General features: G+C 39.4%; 1 protein-coding gene across 1 annotated transcript in view; it reads left to right on the forward strand.

Annotated features, from left to right (window-relative positions):
* Positions 1–23,236, forward strand: part of CLNK (cytokine dependent hematopoietic cell linker) — a 114,745-nt gene that overhangs the window by 27,681 nt on the left and 63,828 nt on the right. Inside the window, exons 5-7 of the mRNA XM_068541998.1 lie at positions 4,022–4,059; positions 16,538–16,679; positions 17,923–18,020. Coding sequence (XP_068398099.1) covers positions 4,022–4,059; positions 16,538–16,679; positions 17,923–18,020 — 278 coding nt within the window. The remainder of the gene's footprint in view (positions 1–4,021; positions 4,060–16,537; positions 16,680–17,922; positions 18,021–23,236) is intronic.

The following is a 23,236-nucleotide window of genomic DNA, read 5'->3' on the forward strand; positions in this document are numbered from 1 at the left end:
GCTTAAGTTCATGGAAGTGTTGATAAGTGAAAATAGCCTGAGAGTCTCTCTTCCTCACTTTATTTAACTCACATGGCTCACCTTCCACTGGACAAGAGTGGGAGCTTCTATGTCACTAATTCTCAGACTTCTGAGACCAGAATAAATATCACCACAGGAGCTTGTGTAAAAAGCAATTGATTTGCTCCGGGGCCCAAGTTTGCTTTCTTTCTTTTTTATAAAGCATCCAAGATGCCAATGGTCAGGGGACCTAAATTTGATGGGCATTGGTCGTACACCTTTGTCACACCTCTGCAGGCACGAGGTGTCCATGTTCAGGACTAAAGTCTGGGGTAATCGCCTCTGCCAGTCAGGAAACCCCCCGAGCTTTACAGGGCACACATTCATCTTCATTTCCCTCTTAAAAATAACCATTAGGGAAATGTTGTCTTTTGTAAAAAGATGTTTCCTTGAGGGTCACGCAGAAATCAGTTGTTCTCTGTGGCTGTTTGGTTCCAGAGGGTGATGAGGGACCCCCCACTGTCACAGCTTCACCGTCACTCTTCCAGGATGGTGATGGGGAAAGCTACTAAGCAGCTTCCCTCATCTTTCTAAAAAACGGCTCTCTCTGAGAAGCCCATCTATCCTTCCATTCCAGGAAGACTCAAAGACTGGGAAGAATTCGGGGGACTGTTGCTATGGTGAGGATCTGGGCCCAGCAAGAGGCAGCACCAATCTCAAGTTCGCTCAGCAAGGGAGGGGACCAGGTTCTACTGAAAGTTCTGTCGCTGGTTCCAAGTTCTGGGTGTTTCCACAGCCGACTGGCCATTTATTGTCACTTACCGTACACAGGGTTACAGGAGTGAGCAAGAGCCTGGAATCTCACCACTGCCTCGGGGGAGACAGGCACCACCGTCCTTAACTGTGTGATATATTCGTTGGCTTGCTTTGTTCTTACATGCTAAGGAGAAGCTGAGCAGGGTGTATTAATCAGGGAGGACTAACATCTAGAATGCATAAACTACAAATGTTAGTAGTTTAATAAAATAAAGGTTTATTTCTTGCTCACATCACAATCCCATGTAAATTGAAGGAGGTCTTTTTCCAAACATTCATTTGGGATTCACTCTCCTTTCACCCAGTGGCTTCCATTATCCCTGAGGGCCTTGGGGTCCTCTGTCTCTGGCCAGCCACTGGGGCAGGAATGAGAGGTGGAGGGTCAAGCGGGCCGGCCTGGAGTGGAATCCGTCACACCTGCCTCATCCCAGTGTCCATAGCTCCATGCCAACACCACCCAGTGCAAGGGACGCCAGGAATTGTGCGCCAGCCGAGCGCCCACAGGAGGAGGAGAGGGGGTTTGGTGAGCACACAGCATTCTCACCACTTCCAGGCGCCTGAGCTAGTGATGACCAGGGCTGGAGGGCGCTCCTTAATTTTTAGCTGAGATTGGCGGTCAGGGAGGGTCCTCCAGAGGAGATGACATTTAAGACACAGTGTGATGGATGAAAAGTATCCAGGCCTGGGCAGAGCTGAGGAGAGAACTTTCTGGACTAAGGGACACATGCGACATCTCTGTGGTAGATGTACTGGATGAACTTAAAAAGAGGCTGATATGGTTAGAGCTCAGAGGAGGAAGGAACTAGAGAGAGATGAGATCAGAGACAGGGCAGGAGCCAGGCTGTGCTGGCCTCTGGGAGCAACGGTAGGGAATCTGGGCTATGTTTCATGGGCCATGAATGACATGTGCTGATTTACAGTTTTAAAACTATGCTTTTAAAATTACATTTCCAAAACTCTGCATTGTTCATAACACAGGTAGGTACTGAGGGAGATAGAGATAAAAGATAATTCCTTCCCTATAGAAGGGCAGTGGACTTAAACAACAAAGAGGTAATCAGACGCTGCTTCTTTTTATTTGCGTAACGGTGAGTAAAACAGAAAATGACGGCTCTAACTGATTCGGTGAGATTACAGTGACCTGGAGTGGTCAGAAAGGGAAGCCCCAGGAGGATCTCAAAGTTTACTGAGCATTTTGGAAAACAAAATGGAGGAGGCAGGGACTCCAGGTGGAATTGACACAAGCAAAGACCCAGAAGTGGCACATAGCATATTTGGGGAATCCAGGAGGGTCTCAGACTGCAATGCTGCTGAAAGAAGAGCTCCCCCACAGCTCTCCATGAGAATGTGGGTATAATGACTACGTTCAATGAAGCCAATATCCTAAAATGAAATGATATTGAACCCTGAATTAGACAGTGGAGCTGCTTTCCTAGATCACAAGTGCCAGAGCGGATCCCCAGTAAGTGTGTGCTCATTTGTGCCTGCCAGACCAGCTGGTGTTTAATGGGTGACATTATTAATTTAACTCAATTCATGAGAGAGTACAAATTGCTAAAGGGCTGGAAAACCTGTAGGTTTCTCTGCCAGGGATCTCACTAGGGGTGTAATTGTGCTGGGACAGGGAGATGTTATTAGTGCCCCGGGGTAGTGTTTGCTGCTGGTCCTACCACCAGAATAGACTAACTGGTGCAGGTGCAGACAGGATACTCGTCCTCCTGGCTCATTATCTCAAGGAGATTAGCTCTGACTTAACACTTCCCCCATGCACTGGTCCTAGGCAAATTCCATAGAACTGTGTTTCCACTGAGCCAAAGTTTCATTAATTTATACATTACACCCTACAGAAGACTTTGGCATGCTGGCACAAATTCACAGCTATTAATTTTGTATTTTGGTATGGGAAGAGAATTCAGGGTGAAAGGACAAAAGTTTAAGAACATGATGAAGCCAGACCAAAAGGTAGAAATACACATCATACCATGGTCCTCTGCACTATTTGGACACAGGCTAGAAATTTGCCCTGAGAGTCTTAACAGCCAAAGGAGGAAGGGAAATGTGATCTCTTCTAGGGTTGATGTTTTCCAATAAATCAAAGCAAAGAAGTGTGCAGCTTCTGGTCCTGAGACCTACTAGAAACTTCTCATATATGTGCTAATAAAGAGAACGTGATAAGAACATTTTCTGCCTACAATGTTCCTAAATTCAGACTAACAGCATGAAATTATACTGCAATTTAGGAAAATTAAGTGTATGAGGAAGCAAAAAGACCTGCAGGTCATGTGAGCAATTCTTTGGTGGTTTTGCGGCAATCTTTCATAGAACAAGTCCAAGGGAGGAAGTTGAGTGTTGAGAAACATCTGCTGAACAAGATTTATTCAACAAACGCCTATCAAGAACTCATTTGGTCAACAGGGCCCTACACCTCAAGTCAGGGATAGATGAATAAGTAGACATGGCCCCTACTCTTCACATATATAGAGTCTGTTCAGGAAGACAATGTGTGGGGCTTCCCTGGTGGTGCAGTGGTTGAGAATCTGCCTGCCAATGCAGGGGACACGGGTTCAAGCCCTGGTCTGGGAAGATCCCACATGCCGCGGAGCAGATGGGCCCGTGAGCCACAACTGCTGAGCCTGCGCGTCTGGAGCCTGTGCTCCACAACAAGAGAGGCCGCGATAGTGAGAGGCCCACACACCGCGATGAAGAGGGGCCCCCGCTTGCCGCAACTAGAGAAAGCCCTCGCACAGAAACGAAGACCCAACACAGCCAAAAATAAATGAATTAATTAATTAATTTAAAAAAAAAAAAGAAGACAATGTGTGGACAGATTATTGCAAATACAACGTGTGCCACAGGGCGAGGGGAAAACACATGTGGTCATTGGCTGAGATGCTGCTGAGTCATCACTTTGGGTGCTACTGATTGGGGGGCGGCGTTCCTTCTAACATTGTTTCTCTTTCAATGAGAAGGCTAGCTTGCTGTGGAAAGGCTTCTTAGTTGGGATTTGATTCTCTTTCCTCCTTTTCCATTGCCCCTGTTATGTAAGAGCAGCTGATAGAATGAGAAGCATGGAAATGTGCACTTCATTTTGAGCAATTACAGTCAAGAAAAATTAATTGAAATGAGCGCAAGATTTCCGGAGAAAAACAAGGGCCCAGTCTTCCCAATGTTTTGCAATAACATTTTGGTCTCTTTTTGTTGGCAGGCCAGTACCAGACTATTAATGAGCCTCTTCTTGACAGCGTAAGTCAGCTGCTTTCCTTACCTATTTTGTCAGTGTTTGATATTTACAAAGTAAGTGGCTTTTTTTAAGGTACTTAGTGAATTTAAAACAATTAAACTTTTCCAAATGGCATAATTCCCTGGCAGAGAAAACTGCATTTCAGTTCTTGGGTAGAAAACTGTATTCCTACAATATATGTAAATCAAATCATCATGCTGTATGTCTTAAACTTATACAGTGATGTATGTCAATTATTTCTCAGTAAAACTGGAAAAATAAATAAATATTGAGGCATTAATATAGAGAAAGGGAAAAACATTATATTTCCATTCCTCAACTATACAATAAAGACAAAAATTAACTCACAATGGCCATTGTGAAGATTGGATAAGGTGAAAATACCAACACATGGTGCTGGCAAGTGTGTGATGAGAAAATCACTTCCTAAAACTCATGGTGAAATTTTAAATTGCAAGAAACTCTTTGGAAAGCAATTTCGTAATATTAACTAACAAATATAAAAATGTCCATTTTCTTAGGCCCCATAATTCTACGGTTGGGAATTTAAACTAAAGAATTAAGCTAAAATTTGGATTAATATTTAAATACTTATCTGTATTTTATAATATATTTTAAATGGCAACACACTAGGATCATGCTAAATATTCAATAATAGAAAAATCATTGAATGTATTACGATATATTCATACTATGAAGTCATTAATAATATTTACAAAGAAGTTTGATGACAAGAAAATTTTAAATTTATAACATGAAATCAGATATCTAATACTATAAATAAATTAATTGTTAAATTATATGTACATAATTTGAATACTTTTAACTAACCTATCTATAGATGATAAATGGGATAGATAGAAATGATAGAGATAGATAGATGATAAATAGATGATAGACAGACAGATAGATAGATAGATAGACAGGATTTAGCTGTAAAATCATTGGTTCTTTACTATTTGAAAGACTTCTTTAAGAATTTGGACTTCCCTGGTGGTGCAGTTGTTAAGAATCCGCCTGCCAATGCAAGGGACATGGGTTCGAGCCCTGGTTTGGGAAGATCCCACATGCCTTGGAGCAACTAAGCCTGTGCACCACAACTACTGAGCCTGCGCTCTAGAGCCCACGTGCCACAGCTACTGAAGCCCACGTGCCTAGAGCCCGTGCTCCACAACAAGAGAAGCCACTGCAATAAGCCCGCACACCACAACAAAGAGTAGCCCCTGCTCACCGTAACTAGAGAAAGCCCGCACACAGCAACAAAGACCCAATACAGCCAAAAATAAAAATAAATAAATAAATAAGTTTTTTTAAAAAATTAAATTAAAGCTATGGCTCTTCATCCCAGGACACACACTCACACACACATACACACGATGAATCAATCAATCACAAAATATTTTATAAAGTATAAGGCTTATATATACTGAGCTTTTAGTAAGAACCCTGATAGTGACAGTAGACAGATACTAGACAGGTTAATAGATAAATAGGTGTAATGCATTATATTTAAAATAAAACTCTGTCCCTTTCTCTTTCTGGAAAAAATAAACCAAAATATTTATATTTGGTCCTGGGGACAAGATTCTGAGGGTCTGATATAGATTCTCTTCAGACCTGGAGTGGTGGTTGCGGCTCCTGCTGGCATCCCTTTGTGCCCTGCCCCCATGAAGTCTAGCAAGGTGACAGAACTAAAGATGTGCTCTGTCTCACATCTCCAGTTCTTCCAGCAGGTCCAAGGCTTTCCCAAAGAGACTGTGCTCTAAGGAGTCTTGGTTGCCGTAATAGTATAAAAATGATGTCCTTGCAAAAATGTCTATCTGTCAAATCCCAAAGGAGTCAAATACTGGTGCTTCAGCTCAGAACTCACTTCTGTGTGCAGTTCTGGAGGAGAACAACCCAGTCACCTCACCCGCTTTGCCAGGTCAATTGTGAAGACCCCTGGAGTGCACCTCCCAGCATCTTTGCTTTGCCATGGGCACTCAGCTCCACTGATACTCAGCACGTCAACTAGAGAGAAGGGATCTAACATGTCCTGAGCTCCTGTCATGAGCAGGCACCAAAGCAGAACCTTCATATACAATTTGCTCAATTAATCTCTGACTGCAACCAAATAAGGTAACTTTAGCCTTCTCCAATTTACAGACTGAAGTAAGGGAGGTTAAGTAACTTCCCCAAGGTCATAAAGTGGACTCACAGTTTAGATCTAGGAGAGGATGACTCCATCTTGGATCCATGCTAACGCTAAGCAGACCAATGTCACCCGGTTTCCCATCCAAGAACTCCCGGTCTGATCCTTGCTTACCTCCTGAGACCAGACCAAGTAGGCAGGGTTTCAGGGCTATAATGACCTGTTTGCCGGGGGCACAGCATGAACGCAAATATGTAAATGTTTCTACTCCACCTTTGTGTTCAGTGACGTAATATTTTTCCTTTGGGTCACCAAGCTCTCCCCTTCTAACCTGTTCATGCTCTTAAATCACTATGTCGGTCCCTGGTCTCCTGCACCCGAACTCCTTACGTTGTATAAACGGGCCCTTCAAAACTTGCCTGATTCCTCTGTTCATGTAAGACTCAAGCCTTGCTTTCCATAGGAAGCACTTGGGAAAATCAAGGGCTAGCACATTGAAAGTCAAAATTGTTGTCTTCAGTGGGTCCATCTCCTTCTTTATGCTGTCCCATGGAGAACACAGACTTACTAAATTGCATTCTACACCTTTTCATTGAATGAGCAGAGTCGCCTTGAGCCAAAGTGGAGCCCAAAATGTCCTCCAGAGAGGGGCCTGGTGAGTTCCCCCCTGTGCTGTTGCTTACCTGGAAAGCAGACTCATCCTGTAACTAGCCTTTACTTTTACCAAACTGCTTTGATAGAGTGATGATAAAAAAAAAAAAAAGACATACACTTGGAAGCTTGGGACTAATAAAGCACTTGTCTAAATATATTTGAGAATGAGAATAATGCAGACCTAGAATTTAAACTCAAGCCTATCTAATTCCAGGTTCCTACACTATAGTAAAATCACCTCATAGATATTTCTGCTTATACAATGAAATAGAGTACAGAAAGCACCTAACACATATAAAGTACTTAACAAATGTTAGCGAGACTTTAAAGGGAGGAGAACAAACCATGATTGGTGGCCTTCCCTTATCTCAAGCTTTTTTTAATAGTAGTTGTTATTACAGTAGCAGTCATAATAATATTTACAACTAGTGTTTACTGAGTGTTGACCATCAGGTATTTTGCTAAAAATTTTACATTCATGGTCTCAGTTAAGACACTTCTGGTTGAGTATGATGTTAACTGTGGGTTTGTCATACATGGCCTTTATTATGTTAAGGTATATGCCTCCTATACTCATTTTATTGAGTTTTTATCATAAATAGATGTTGAAACTTGTCAAATACTTTTCTGCATCTATTGAAGTCATCATGTGATTTTTTTATCCTTCGTTTTCTTAATGTGGTGTATCGTGTTGATTGATTTGCAGATTGAACTATACTTGCATCCCTGGAATAAATCTCATTTGATCATGGTGTATGATCCTTTTAATGTATTGTTGTATTCGATTTGCTCATTTTTTTCTTTAATATCTTTCTTGGAGTATAATTGCTTTACAATGGTGTGTTAGTTTCTGCCTTATAACAAAGTGAATCAGCTATACATATACATATATCCCCATATCTCCTCCCTCTTGTGTCTCCCTCCTACCCTCCCTATCCCACCCCTCTAGGTGGTTGCAAAGCACCGAGCTGATCTCCCTGTGCTATGCGGCTGCTTCCCACTAGCTATCTATTTTACATTTGGTAGTGTATATATGTCCGTGCCACTCTCTCACTTCGTCCCAGCTTACCCTTCCCCCTCCACGTGTCCTCAAGTCCATTCTCTACGTCTGCGTCTTTATTCCTGTCCTGCCCCTAGGTTCTTCAGAACCTTTTACTTTTTTTTAGATTCCATATATATGTGTTAGCATACTGTATTTGTTTTTCTCTTTCTGACTTACTTCACTCTGTATGACAGACTTGAGGTCCATCCACGTCAGTACAAATAACTCAAATTCATTTCTTTTTATGGCTGAGTAATATTCCATTGTATATATGAGCCACATCTTCTTTATCCACTCATATGTTGATGGACACATAGGTTGCTTCCATGTCCTATCTATTGTAAATAGAGCTGCAGTGAACATTGTGGTACATGACTCTTTTTGAAGTATGCTTTTCTCAGGGTATATGGCCAGTAGTGGGATTGTTAGGTCATATGGTAGTTCTATTTCTAATTTTTTAAGGAACCTCCATACTGTTCGGCATAGTGGTTGTATCAATTTACATTCCCACCAACACTGCAAGAGGGTTCCCTTTTCTCCACACCCTCTCCAGCATTTATTGTTGGTAGATTTTTTGATGATGGCCATTCTGACCAGTGTGAGGTGATACCTCATTGTAGTTTTGATTTTCATTTCTCTAATGATTAGTGATGTTGAGCATCCTTTCATGTGTTTGTTGGCAATCAGTATATCTTCTTTGGAGAAATGTCTATTTAGGTCTTCTGCCCATTTTTGGATTAGGTTGTTTGTTTTTTTGATATTGAGCTGCACGAGCTGCTTGTAAATTTTGGAGATTAATCCTTTGTCAGTTGCTTCATTTGCAAATATTTTCTCCCATTCTGAGGTTTGTCTTTTCATCTTTTTATGGTTTCCTTTACTGTGTAAAAGCTTTTAAGTTTCATTAGGTACCATTTGTTTATTTTCATTTTTATCTCTATTTCTCCCGGAGGTGGGTCAAAAAGGATCTTGCTGTGATTTACGTCATAGAGTGTTCTGCCTATGTTTTCCTCTTAGAGTTTTATTATAGTGTCTGGCTTTACATTTAGGTCTCGAATACATTTTGAGTTTACTTTTCTGTATGGTGTTAGGGAGTGTTCTAATTTCATTCTTTTACATGTAGCTGTCCAGTTTTCCCGGCACCACTTATTGAAGAGCCTGTCTTTTCTCCATTGTATATTCTTGCCTCCTTTATCAGAAATAAGGTGACCATATGTGTCAGGGTTTATCTCTGGGCTTTCTATCCTGTTCCTTTGATCTACATTTGTGTTTTTGTGCCAATACCATACTGTCTTGATTACTGTAACTTTGTAGTATAGTCTGAAGTCTGGGAGCCTGATTCCTCCAGCTCCGTTTTTCTTTCTCAAGATTGCTTTGGCTATTCGAGGTCTTTGTGTTTCCATACAAATTGTGAAAATTTTCATTCTAGTTCAGTGAAAAATGCCATTGGTAGTTTGATAAGGATTGCATTGAATCTGTAGATTGCTTTGGGTATATAGTCATTTACACAATGTTGATTCTTCCAATCCAAGAACATCTGTTTGTATCATCTTTAATTTCTTTCATCAGTGTCTTATAGTTTTCTGCATACAAGTCTTTTGTCTCCTTAGGTAGATTTATTCCTAGGCATTTTATTCTTTTTGTTACAGTGGTAAATGGGAGTGTTTCCTTAATTTCTCTTCCAGATATTTCATCATTAGTGTATAGGAATGCAAGAGATTTCTGTGCATTAATTTTGTATCTTGCTACTTCACCAAATTCATTGATTAACTCTAGTAGTTTTCTGGTAGCATCTTTAGGATTCTCCCTATATAGTATCATGTCATCTGCAAACAGTGACAGCTTTACTTCTTTTCCAATTTGGATTTATTTTATTTCTTTTTCTTCTCTGATTGCTGTGGCTAAAACTTCCAAAACAATGTTGAATAATAGTGGTGAGAGTGGACAACCTTGTCTTGTTCCTGATCTTAGAGGAAATGGTTTCAGTTTTTCACCATTGAGAACGATGTTTGCTGTGGGTTGGTCACACATAGTAAATGGCCTTTACTATGTTGAGGTAACGTCCATCTATGCCTACTTTCTGGAGGGTTTTTATCATAAATGGGTTTTAAATTTTGTTGAAAGCTTTTTCTGCATCTATTGAGATGATCATGTGGTTTCTCTCCTTCAAGATGTTAATATGGTTTATCACACTGATTGATTTGCATATATTGAAGAATCCTGGCATTCCTGGGATAAACCCCACTTCATCATGGTGTATGATCCTTTTAATGTGTTGTTGGATTCTGTTTGCTAGTAGTGTGTTTAGGATTTTTGAATCTATGTTCATCAGTGGTATCGGCCTGTAGTTTTCTTTCTTTGTGACATCTGTGTCTGGTTTTGGTATCAGGGTGATGGTGGCCTCGTAGAATGAGTTGGGGAGTGTTCCTCCCTCTGCTATATTCTGGAAGAGTTTGAGAAGGATAAGTGTTAGCTCTTCTCCAAATGTTTAACAGAATTTGCCTGTGAAGCCATCTGGTCCTGGGCTTTTGTTTGTCAGAAGATTTTTAATCACAGTCTCAATTTCAGTGCTTGTGATTGGTCTGTTTATATTTTCTATTTCTTCCTGCTTCAGCCTCAGAAGGTTGTGCTTTTCTGAGAATTTGTCCATTTCTTCCAGGTTGTCCATTTTATTGGCATATAGTTGCTTGTAGTAATCTCTCATGATCCTTTGTATTTCTGCAGTGTCAGTGGTTACTTCTCCTTTTTCATTTCTAATTCTATTGATTTGTGTCTTCTCCCTTTTTTTCTTGATAAGTCTGGCTAATGGTTTATCAATTTTGTTTATCTTCTCAAAGAAACAGCTTTTAGTTTTATTGATCTTTGCTATTTTTTCCTTCATTTCTTTTTCATTTATTTCGGATCTGATCTTTATGATGTCTTTCCTTCTACTAACTTTGGGGGTTTTTTGTTCTTCTTTGTCTAATTGCTTTAGGTGTAAGGTTAGGTTGTTTATTTGAGATGTTTCTTGCTTCTTAAGGTAGGATTGTATTGCTATAAACTTCCCTCTTAGAACTGCTTTTGCTGCATCCCATAGGTTTTCGGTCATTGTGTTTTCATTGTCATTTGTTTCTAGGTATTTTTTTATTTCCTCTTTGATTTCTTCAGTGATCTCTCGGTTATTTAGTAGTTTTCCTACAGATTTTTTCCTGTAATTGATATCTACTCTTATAGTGTTGTGGTCAGAAAAGATGCTTGATATGATTTCAGTTGTCTTAAATTTACCAAGGCTTGATTTGTGACCCAAGATATGATCTATCCTGGAGAATGTTCCATGAGCACTTGAGAAGAAAGTGTATTCTGTTCTTTTCGGATGGAATGTCCTATAAATATCAATTAAGTCCATCTTGTTTAATGTATCATTTAAAGCTTGTGTTTCCTTATTTATTTTCATTTTGGATGATCTGTCCATTGGTGAAAGTGGGGTGTTAAAGTCCCCTACTATGATTGTGGTACTGTTGATTTCCCCTTGTATGGCTGTTAGCATTTGCCTTACGTGTTGAGGTGCACCTATGTTGGGTGCATAAATATTTACAATTGTTATATTGTCTTCTTGGATTCATCCCTTGATCATTATGTAGTGACCTTCTTTGCTCCTTGTAATAGTCTTTATTTTAAAGTCTATTTTGCCTGATATGAGAATTGCTACTCCAGCTTTCTTTTGATTTCCATTTGCATAGAATGTCTTTTTCCATCCCCTCACTTTCAGTCTGTATGGGTCCCTAGGTCTGAAGTGTGTCTCCTGTAGACAGCATATATATGGGTCTTGTTTTTGTATCCATTCAGCCAGTCTATGTCTTTTGGTTGGAGCATTTAATCCATTTACATTTAAGGTAGTTATCAATATGTATGTTCCTATTACCATTTTCTTAATTGTTTTGGGTTTGTTCTTGTAGGTCTTTTGGTCTTTTCCTTCTCTTGTGTTTCTTGCCTAGAGAAGTTCCTTTAGCATTTGTTATAAAGCTGGTTTGGTGGTGCTAAATTCTCTTAACTTTTGCTTGTCTGTAAAGGTTTTAATTTCTCCATCAAATCTGAATGAGATCCTTGCTGGGTAGAGTAATCTTGGTTGTAGGTTTTTCCCTTTCACCACTTTAAATATGTCCTGCCACTCCCTTCTGGCTTGCAGAGTTTCTGCTGAAAGATCAGCTGTTAACCTTATGGGGATTCCCTTGTATGTTATTTGTTGCTTTTCCCTTGCTGCTTTTAATATTTTTCTTTGTATTTAATTTTTGATAGTTTGATTAATATGTGTCTTGGCATGTTTCTCCTTGGATTTATCCTGTATGGGACTCTCTGTGCTTCCTGGACTTGATTGACTATTTCCTTTCCCATATTAGGGAAGTTTTCAACTATAATCTCTTCAAATATTTTCTGAGACCCTTTCTTTTTCTCTTCTTCTTCTGGGACCCCTGTCATTCGAATGTTGGTGCGTTTAATGTTGTCCCAGGTGTCTCTGATACTGTCCTCAATTCTTTTCATACTTTTTTCTTTATTCTGCTCTGTGGCGGTTATTTCCACTATTTTATCTTCCAGGTCTCTTACCCATTCTTCTGCCTCAGTTATTCTGCTATTGATTCCTTCTAGAGAATTCTTAATTTCATTTATTGTGTTGTTCATCATTGTTTGTTTGCTCTTTGGTTCTTCTAGGTCCTTGGTAAACGTTTCTTGTATTTTCTCCATTCTATTTCCAAGAATTTGGATCATCTTTACTATCATTACTCTGAATTCTTTTTCAGGTAGACTGCTCATTTCCTCTTCATTTGTTTGGTCTGGTGGGTTTTTAACTTGCTCCTTCATCTGCTGTGTATTTCTCTGTCTTCTCATTTTCCTTAACTTACTGTGTTTGGGGTCTCCTTTTCGCAGGCTGCAGGTTCGTAGTTCCCGTTGTTGTTGGTGTCTGCCCCCAGTGGGTGAGGTTGATTCAGCAGGTGTGTAGGCTTCCTGGTAGAGGGGACAGGTGCCTGTGTTCTGGTGGATGAGGCTGGATCTTGTCTTTCTGGTGGGCAGGACCGCATCTGGTGGTGTGGTTTGGGGTGTCTGTGACCTTAATATGATTTTAGGCAGCCTCTCTGATAATGGGTGGGGTTGCATTCCTGTCTTGCTAGTTTTTTTGGCATAGGCTGTCCAGCACTGTAACTTGCTGCTCGTTGATTGGAGTTGGGTCTTAGCATTGAGATGGAGATCTCTGGGAGCGCTTTCGCCATTTGATATTACATGGAGCCATGAGGTCTCTGGTGGACCAATGTCCTGAACTCAGCTCTCCCACCTCAGAGGCTCAGGCCTGACACCTGGCCAGAGCTTCAAGACCCTGTCAGCCACACAGCTCAGAAGAAAAGTGAGAAAAAAAGAAGAAAGAAAGAAAGAAAGAAAGAAAGAAAGAAAGAAAGAAAGAAAGAAAGAAAGAAAGAAAGAAAAAATAAAATATAATAAAATAAAATAGTTATTAAAGAATTTTTTAAATCATTAAAAATTAAAAAAATTTAAAAGTAATTTTAAAAAGAAAGAAAGAAGAGAGCAACCAAACCAAAAAATATGTCTACCAATGGTAACAAGTGCTAAAAACTATACAAAAAAAAAAAAAAAAAAAAAAAAGACAGACAGAACTCTAGGACAAATGGTAAAAGCAAAGCTATACAGACAAAATCACACAAAGAAGCATACACATACACACTCACAAAAAGAGGGAAAGGAAAATATATATATATTTTGGGAAGTCTGAGGTCTTCTGACAGTGTTCAGTAGGTGTTCTGTAGGAGTTGTTCCACGTATAGATGTATTTCTGATGTATTTGTGGGGAGGAAACTGATCCCCATGTCTTACTCCTCCGCCATCTTGAATGTCTCCTGGACTTTTGTTTTTGAAAGGTTTTTGATTACTGCTTCAATCTCCTTACTAGGGATCAGTCTATTCAGAAAATCTAGTTCTTCATGATTCAGTCTTGGAAGGTTATATAATTCTAAGAATTTACATCCATTTCATTTCGGTTATCCAATTTGTTGGCATATAGCTATTCATAGTAGTCTCTTATAATCTTTTGTATTTCTGTGGTATTTTGTTGTAACTTCTCTTTTGTTTCAGATTTTATTTATTTAAGCCTTCTCATTTTCTCTTAGCATGTCTAGCTAAAAGTTTGCCCATTTCATTTATCTTTTCAAAGAACCAGGTCTTAGTTTCATTCATCTTCTTCTGTTGTCTTTTTTTCTCTATTTCATTTACTTCTGCTCTATTTTTTATTATTTTCTTCCTTCTACTGACTTTGGGCTTTGTGTTCTCTTCTTTTTCTAGCTATTTTATGTATAAGGTTATATTATTTATTCAAGATTTTTCTTATTTCTTGAGGTTGGCCTGTGTTGCTACCTTCCCTCTTAGTACTGCTTTGGCTGCATGCATAGGTTTTGGTATGTCATATTTCCATTTTTATTTGTCCTCTTGTGTTTTTTTATTTCGCCTTTGAATTTTTCCATTAACCCAATATTTGTTCAGTAACATGTTGTTTAGTCTTATGTTCATTTGTCTATACAGGTTGTATCCTTTTCTTCTCCCTCTCATATTTTTGTTGCCACAAAAACAGCCCTTTTTATGTTGTGAGTTCATTATCAAATTTAAGTAGCTATAGTTATTTTTAATGTTTTTTCCTTTAACCTTTATGCTATAATTAAGTGTTTAACAACCTATTCTGATATAGAGTTACAATTTTCTGATTCTCTATTTATCACATTACTCAAAGTTTTGTATACTTTTATCTTTTTATTTCAAGTAGAAGAGCTCCTTTCAACATTTCTTGTAAGGCAGGTCTAGTGGTGATGAACTCCCTCAGGTTTTATTTGTCTGGGAAAGCCTTTATTTCTCCTTTATATCTGAAAGATAACTTTGCTGGATAGAGTATTCTTGGCTCACAGTTTTTATCTTTCAGTATTTTGTGTATGTCATTCCTTTCTCTCCTGGCCTACAGAGTTTCTGCTGAGAAATCTGCTGATAGCCTAATGGGAGTACCTTTGTAGGTTACTGTCTTTTTTTTCCCTGACTGCCTTTAATACTCTTTCTTTATCATTGACTTTTGACAGTTTTAATATAATGTGTCTTGGAGAAGGTCTTTTTGCATTAAGATAATTAGGTGTTCTGTTAGCTTCGTGGAGTTGTATATCCAGTTCCTTCCTCAGGTTTGGGAAGTTCTCAGCTATTATTTTTTTAAATAAGCTCTCTACTCCCATCTCCCTCTCTTCCTTTTCTGGTATACCTGCTATTCTTATGGTGCTTTTTTCTAATGGAATCAGATAGTTCTTATAGAATTTCTTCATTTTTAAAAAAAATCTTAGTTCTCTCTCCTCTTCTACCTGAATCATTTTTAAATTTCTATCTTTGAGCTCACTGATTCTCTCTTCCACATTATCTGCTCTATTTCCAATTCTTTCTAATGCATTCTTCATTTCATTTATTGAGTTCTCAAGCTCCAGTATTTCTGTTTGATTATTTTTTAGAGTTTTAGTCTCTTTGGTAAAGTATTCCTTCTGTCATTGGTTTTATTCCTGAGCTCATTGAATTGCTTTCTGAGTTTTCTTATGGCTTGTTGAGTTTCCTCATGACAGCTATTTTTAACTCTATCAGTTAGATCACAGTGTCCTGTGACTTAAATTTGGTTTCTGGATAATTGTCCTATTCATTTTGTGATACTGTGTTACCATGGTTCTTCATGGTGCTTGATGAGTTGTTCCTCTACCAGTGCATTTGAAGTAGCAAACACCTCTCTTGTTTAGGTAAAGCTTTGTTTACTTTGATTCTAACAGTTCCACAGATTGGTAATTAGAGACCTTTCTTTTGTTTTTCAGTAGGTGCTGCTATAGCACCTTTTTGTTTTTTCTTCTCTGAGCTGCCTCTGGCTCTATTTGAGAATCAGCAGTTTCCACCCTCCACTGCCTCTACCAGAGTTTTCACTGGTGCCCTTGTCATTGCTGCTTATGCCTCTGGGATCACTGGTGCCTTGCTGATGTCAATGTCACTGCTGCTACTGGCATCTTCATGTCCAGTGTTGCTTGGGTTATCGGCAATGCTACTGTAGCAAGGGATGAGGAGCCACGGGCAGGGGGTGCCAGAATCACAGGCACACCTGGAGTTTGCAGGTCCTGCTGCTGCTGCTGCCCAGTTCCTTGTGGCCATGGGCACCAATGTAGCCAGGAAATAAGAGTCGTGTACCACCTCTGCTGCTGCCACCAGGTTTTCTGGGGGTCAGGATTATGGGCACCACCTCTACTGTTCCCCTGATTCTACCCTCTCTATGTATTCCGATCTACCTACCTTCAGATGTACAAACATGTGAGTCTCTCTGGAGTCTTGGTGTCTTGGGCAGAGGAACCTTTGTTGAGTTATGGATGTTTTACTAGTTGTAGATTGAAGGGGAGAGACAAAGGGAGTGTCTCACACCACCATAATGCTGATGTCATTCTAGGGATATCGTTAGAATTCTGCCTACTACAAGAATTTAACTGCCTCAGACCCTAGACTCTTAAATCTTTAACTCCAAGCTAAGAGAATCGATATTACTCCCCTGGCTAGCATGGTAGTCTATAATCTTTGTCATTATTGTACCTTTCCTTGACTCACTCAAATGTTCCCTCCTTAGGGAAGGAAATTAGCAGCAGTCCTCGATGGAGCAAAAGACCACACAGATGAGGACTATGAAGACCCTGAGCTTCATATGGTAGAAGCACAGCAATCAGTGAAAATTTTACCAGCCAGGCCTATAAAGGAATCTGAATATGCAGGTAACATTTGGGGGCTGAAATCTGAAAATGCATGTCCATGCTGCAATAATGCATAGCAACTAAAGTTCTGAATTAAACAGCTCTAGTTTAAAATCATGCTTCTATGTCTTATTAGCTGTGTGACCTTGAGCAAGCATCTAAAAATCATTTTGTCTATCAGAAAACAGGCTTCATAATAACAGAACTTACCCCCAGAGTGTTTTTTGAAGATCACATGTATGATGCATGCTGAGTTCTCACCAGAGGACTTAACACAGAGTCTAGGCTCTATGACTATTGGTTATTATTATCATGATGCTCATCTTAAGTCCTGATGAGCATGACAGAAGATTGACCAGCAGGAATGTGGGCAACATCCCTGTTAAGACAAAGCTTGCATAGAGGAGATTACAGTAAAAGGGAAGACTTTTTAATATGGCTGATATGTTTTGCCAGTAACCAGCATATGAGTGGCACTAGGGCATGGCAGCAAAGCCAAACTTTGTAAGAGAAAGAAGACCTTATTACCAATCCACCTTTGCCTCTTTCTAACTGGGGTGCTTTGGGCAGCTCCAGCAAGTTCTCTGAACCTTAGGTAAAGCACACTGCTGTAAGGGAAAAGAGAAAGCATTTGTGATTTCTGAGAGCCTGATCTACTGAAATGAATCTACTGGGGAGAATCACCTTGTAAATAATAATGATATTCCTTTCTTCATTTACTCAGCAAGCATTTACTGAGTATCTACAGTGTGCCAGTTATCACGTTAAGATTGATCAAGTGACATAAAGATAAAGCATAATCCATGTTCTCAGGAAGGTCACAATCTAAAGGCAGAAAGATAGATAAACAGATAAGTATGATAGAATAAGTTAAGTAGATAATGTATATAATTATGTTAAGTATATAATTAAGCATATGTTAAGTATATGACATGGAAAAGAGAGTCAGGGGTGGTGTGCAGGTGTCTAGGAAGATTTTCGAAGGGCGTGACGCAGCCCAAGCCTTGACAGATGAGTAGAATTCTCCAAGTGGATAAGAGAATGAAGAATGTTCAGGTCCAGACTTTGACATTTACGTGTATGGACCAAGAGGAGTGACTTCTCTTTGAAGCTCAGTCTCTTCATCCATTAAGTGGAAGTAGAATTACTTGCCTCATACCTATATTGTGATGACTCAATGAATTTGTAGATAGGCAAATAGTTTATAAATTATAATATTCTGAGCCATGTAAAGTATGACCTTAAATTTTTTCTCTTCTCACAGATACACGTTATTTCAAGGGTGTGATGGACATGCCCCTTTCCTTAGATGCCAAGACCTCTATCCGCACAGACAGGCAAACCCGGATGAGGCTGGAAGAAGTGAGTAAAGCCTTGACCGTATGAACCAAACATATGGAGGGTACATCCTAGCAGCCAAGAGCTTCCCCATCTCTCATTCCCAAGGCATCTTGTTAGGTGATGAGCAGGTCAAGCTCAGTGAGGTGCAGGGGGATTTGACTGGCGGGATTATGGTCCTGTAGAATAAGTTTAGAAGGGAGAAGAACATCTGTTGAAGATTTTCTGTGAGCCAGGCATCAGGCTTTCCCCTGCATCTCATCTAATGCTCATCCTGTTCTCTGGAAGCAGAATTTAAACTCAAAGCTTTTTGATAATAACATCATTTTGCCCAGATTTTAGACCCAAAGATTCCAACTGCTAATTATGTGGTAATAAGTACAGTCAGCCTTCCATATCTGCCAGTTCCCCATCTGCAGATTCAACCAAGGATTAAAAAAAAAAAAATTCCACAAAGTTCCAAAAAGGAAAACTTGAATTTGCCACATGCCAGCAACTATTTACATAATATACATTGTATTTACAACTATTAACATAGCATTTACATTATATTCGGTATTATAAGTAATCTAGAGATGATTCAACCAACCAAGGATTGAGTAGTACCATAGTACGTACTTAGTGAAAAAAATCCAAGGATAAGTGGACCCACACAGTTCAAACTCATGTTGTTCATGGGTCAACTGTATACAGGAGTATGTGCGTAGGTTATTTCCAAATACTATGCTATTTCATATAAAGGACTTGAGCATCCACAGATTTTTATATTCATGGGGGTTCCTGAAACCAATCCCCTACAGATACCAAGGGACGACAGTAAGTCAAACAACCTCTCTGAGCCTCTTTGTAAACCCATCTAAAAAATAAGAATAAAAATCTCTGCCATGCTTACTTCAAAAAGCTGTTGAGACCACAAAAGATAATCTTATGAAAATATCTTGTGAATGTAAATGCTCTAAACACATATAGAATTTTATTTGTAATAACACTTTTGCTAATGTTTAATTTTCTTAATGCAGAAATGCATAAAATACAAATTAATCTTCCCTGGGGTTGCAGGGCTATCAGTCATAACATTTTGGGTACAATTTCATGTCAATGTTTTCTATGCTGATATGTTTCATGCAAGGGAGTCCTTATTGTATAGTATATACCAGTTTTCTTTCCTTTTCACATTAACTTTCAGTCATAAAACAATCTCCCATGTGACAAAACAAGCATTAATAAGCATAATCTTTACAGATACATCACTCCCCACTATAAGATTTTTAATTCCATTGAGTGAAAACATTTTAAATGCTTTTAGTACATATTGTAAAATTTCTTCCTGAAAAATCATTTCAATTTACCCTCCCGGAAGCCCTATGTTGGAATTTCCACCTCATAGAATTCTCACCAAAACTGGATATTACATTTTTAATCATAATTTAAAAAAACAGAAAAGAGATTTCACTGTTCTTTTTTTACATCTGTAGCACATTTATTAGTGAGCATGAACATGCTTTTGAATATTTATAACACATCTTCCTTGTGCATTATCTGTTCAAATAGTTTACCTATTTAACTTGAGGGTTTCTGTTAAATATTGACAAGAAAAGGAAACTACAAATTTTACCAAATAATGTCATTTACACAGAACACAGCCAAGAGAGATTGGGAGAGCAAGATGAGGGATAAAATACTGAACACTTCCTCTTTTCACAGACACCAAGCTAAACACCTGAATCATTCACTCAACAAATTCACTCAAGACATATGTGTTGGGTACCTGCCATGGACCAGACAAAATTATAGGCATCAGTAAACCACCAAGGCCCTGCTCTCATGAAACTTACATCTAGTGGGAGGAAGCCTGTGATAAATAAATAGATAAATAATAGATACAAAGACAATATGTCAAGTGATGAGTGCTTTGAAAAAATAATGAAAGCAGGGCAGTCAGGGAAGGTCTTTCGGAGGATAGATGGCAATAAATGAATGAATGAATGACATTTAATCCTTAAAATGACCTTGCAAGACAAACGTTATAATCCCTATTTTAACGGCTCCAATACTTACCTTCTCTGAGCCTTTACTGTCTTAGCTATAAAATCTCATAGCTTTATGATAATACATACAAAACACAGTGCCTGGCACAAAGCAATCCGTTACTAAATGACACCTCCATGAGGACAGGGACCATTTTAGCCCCAGTACCCAGCACAGTGCCTTTATGTAAGAAGTTTTCAACAGATATGGGCTAATTGGATAGAAATGAACAAACAAACTCTCAGTCGTTTGATCTGAACCTTGAAATATGAATAGCTTGAAATATTAATAGGAAAAGGGACACAGTCTTCTTTCCCAGTTCGATTTCTATTCACATGGAACCCTTTTCCAGTCTGTTCCTCAAAGTTGTCACGTGAATATTTGCTACTATTCCCAAGATGTGAAACTGGGGCAGCCCCACAGGGGGCTGTTTGACAGGGAGGAGGACATTTCAGGGCTCTCATCACTAAAGCATGAAGCATATTCAGGGAACAATAGGAATTTTAGAGTCATTGGGCCAGAGGCTAAAGACACAAGTTCTTGTCTGCTTATAGAGTAGAAAATTCTGACCTAAAAAGTTAAGCTTTTCTTTCCCTAAAAATCACAGATAATCCCCCTTTCCATGTAAGTAAAGCTTCATGAGAAGAATGCTTTTTTAAAAAATAATAATTCTTATTTGATTTTTTTTAAAACAACTATGCCAGAATTTGTCTCCATTTTTATTACTTTATATCCTTTCATATTATCTCTGTAGCTTTCTGTTGTACATTTCTTCTTTTAGTTAGGTCACTTTGCAAGTGGAACTATAATCTCAACATATTAAGTCAAGTGAAATCTTGTGAGAAAAAGGATATGGGAGACTTGAGCACAATTTTGGCCAGGAGGGAAGTTGTCTTATAAATTAATTAAATAAGGACTTGGCCTCGATTCAGCTAAAAAAGGAATTTTGCTTTTATAATCAATGTTTGAACAATCAAGTTTTTACGGTAAGCAGATTCTTTTCACTATAACCTCATTCTCAGGAGTTAATTCTAATTCGTTTTGCACATTTATGTTGAGATTAAACTATCTGTGAAATGGATCTTCAACAGTCCTTACAGCGGCCAGTTCTTACGATGACGCCTTAGACTGGTTACAACTGTCTTAAACCACTAGACCACTGTCCATCGTTTCATTTATTGAGCGCTTGCTGTGTACAAAGCGCTATGCTCAACAATGGGGATAAAAAAACATGAGCCAATGCCCACAGTCTAATGGAGGAGGCATTGGCCCAAACAGGCAGTTTTGATGTAATATAAAGCGTTAAGACAGAAGTGACACAGGGTGCAAAGAGCAGGGAGATGCATCACTTGGTCCAGCCAGAGGCTTTTAAGAAGCCTTCTGGAGGAAGCAATGCAAAGCAGCCTTTGACATCAGTAACACAGTGCACTGTAATGGGTAGTTCTGATCCGAGCCCATTTTGACCCCTAGTGGTCATTTACAATGCCTGGAGACATTTTTGGTTGTCAAGACTTGGGGAGTGCTACTGACACGTACTGGGTGGAGGGCGGGGGTGCCGTTCAGTATACTGCAGAAGCACGGGGCAGCCCTCACAGCAGAGGATTAGCCGGCCCCAACTCTCAAGGATGCTGAGGCTGAAAAGCTTCTGTTATAATTAAACCTGTGTTAAAATATGTTGTAAACTCAGAACTGCATGCATGTCTGAGTCTTCCTTCACCATCCAAGTTCTTATTCCTCTTTGTTCCCTCATAATCCAGCATTGATACAGGTATAAAGTAGGCACTAGTAAATATTTATTTGATAGAAAAATGGGAGTAGCCCTGGGGGAGGGGCAGGAAATATTTCTAGGCCCAGGATCCTATGCTAATATCATCCGAGGGTACCTCCCTCTGGGGAAGATGCAATGCAAAGAAACTCATGCGAAAGATCCAAATGGATCCAAATGTTCAAAAGGGAAAATGGACCTTGGCCACCAAAGGGGAAAAGAACAGAAACACTAAGGAAGCCCCATCCCTAATACCCTAATCACGCACGGCCCAGCTGAGACAGAGACAATGGAGAACCTCTCCTGCTCCAGGCTAGCAATGGCAGGTGGGCAAGAGCATTGGGAGAGACCCGCTCTGCAGGGCAGGTGCACAGGGAAGGCTGAAAGCTGAGGATGCAACAAGAACTTTGCAAAACTCCAATAAAGATGTTAAAAAAAAAAAGCTACTATAAAATAAAAACCCAGCACGCCAGGCTCCATACCCTGGAGGAGTTGGAAGTTGATGGTGTGATGAAGGAAGCCGTAACAACAGCAAACCCAAACCACATTCAAGTCTTGACTAACTTGGTCAGCAGAAGAGCCACCACTTTCCAAGCATAAATAAGGTGTTTCAATGTTCCACAGAGGAAGAGGTGGACGTAGAACATTAAGACATGAGGTAACAGGGCGTTCAGTGACCCTTCCTCCCCATCCACCTTGGCCAACTCAACTTGGCACCAATAAAGTGTAACACTAAGACTCTCTATTAGTCAGGGTTCTCTAGAAACATAGGCGGTAGATGATAGATAGGTAGATAGATAGATAGATAGATAGATAGATAGATAGATAGATAGATAGATAGATATAGATAGATAGGTGATAGATAGATAGATGATAGTATAGATACGATAGAAAGACAGAAACATATAGACATACATAGCCATAGACATATATACATATACACATACATATAAATAAATTAGTGATTATGGAGGCTCAGTCCCACAATCCGCCATCTGAAAGCTGGGGACCCAGGAAAGTCAGTAGCATAAGTTCCAGCCTGAGACCAAAGGCCTGAGCACCAAGAGAACCAATGATGTAAATCTCAGTCATCGAGGGCAGGAGAAGACCATCGTCCCTGGTCAACAGTCAGGCGGAGAGATCAAATTCTCCTTTCCCCTGCTTTTTTATTCTATTCAGGCCCTCAATGGACTGAATGATGCCCACCGGCATTGGGGAGGGCAATATGCCTTACTCAGTCTACTGATCCAAATTCTAATCTCATCTGGAATCACTTTCACAGACACACCGAGAAATAATGTTTAATCAGATATCTGGATACCCTGTGACCCTGTCAATTTGACACATAAAACTAACCATCCTAGACCCCTATACTGATCTAGGCTTAAAGGCTTTCAAAGTCATTGGGCACCATTAGGAGGTCTCTATCATCTTCTTCACTCTCATG

Source organism: Eschrichtius robustus, chromosome 4 (assembly GCF_028021215.1).
Source record: "Eschrichtius robustus isolate mEscRob2 chromosome 4, mEscRob2.pri, whole genome shotgun sequence".
Classification (NCBI taxonomy): domain Eukaryota; kingdom Metazoa; phylum Chordata; class Mammalia; order Artiodactyla; family Eschrichtiidae; genus Eschrichtius; species Eschrichtius robustus.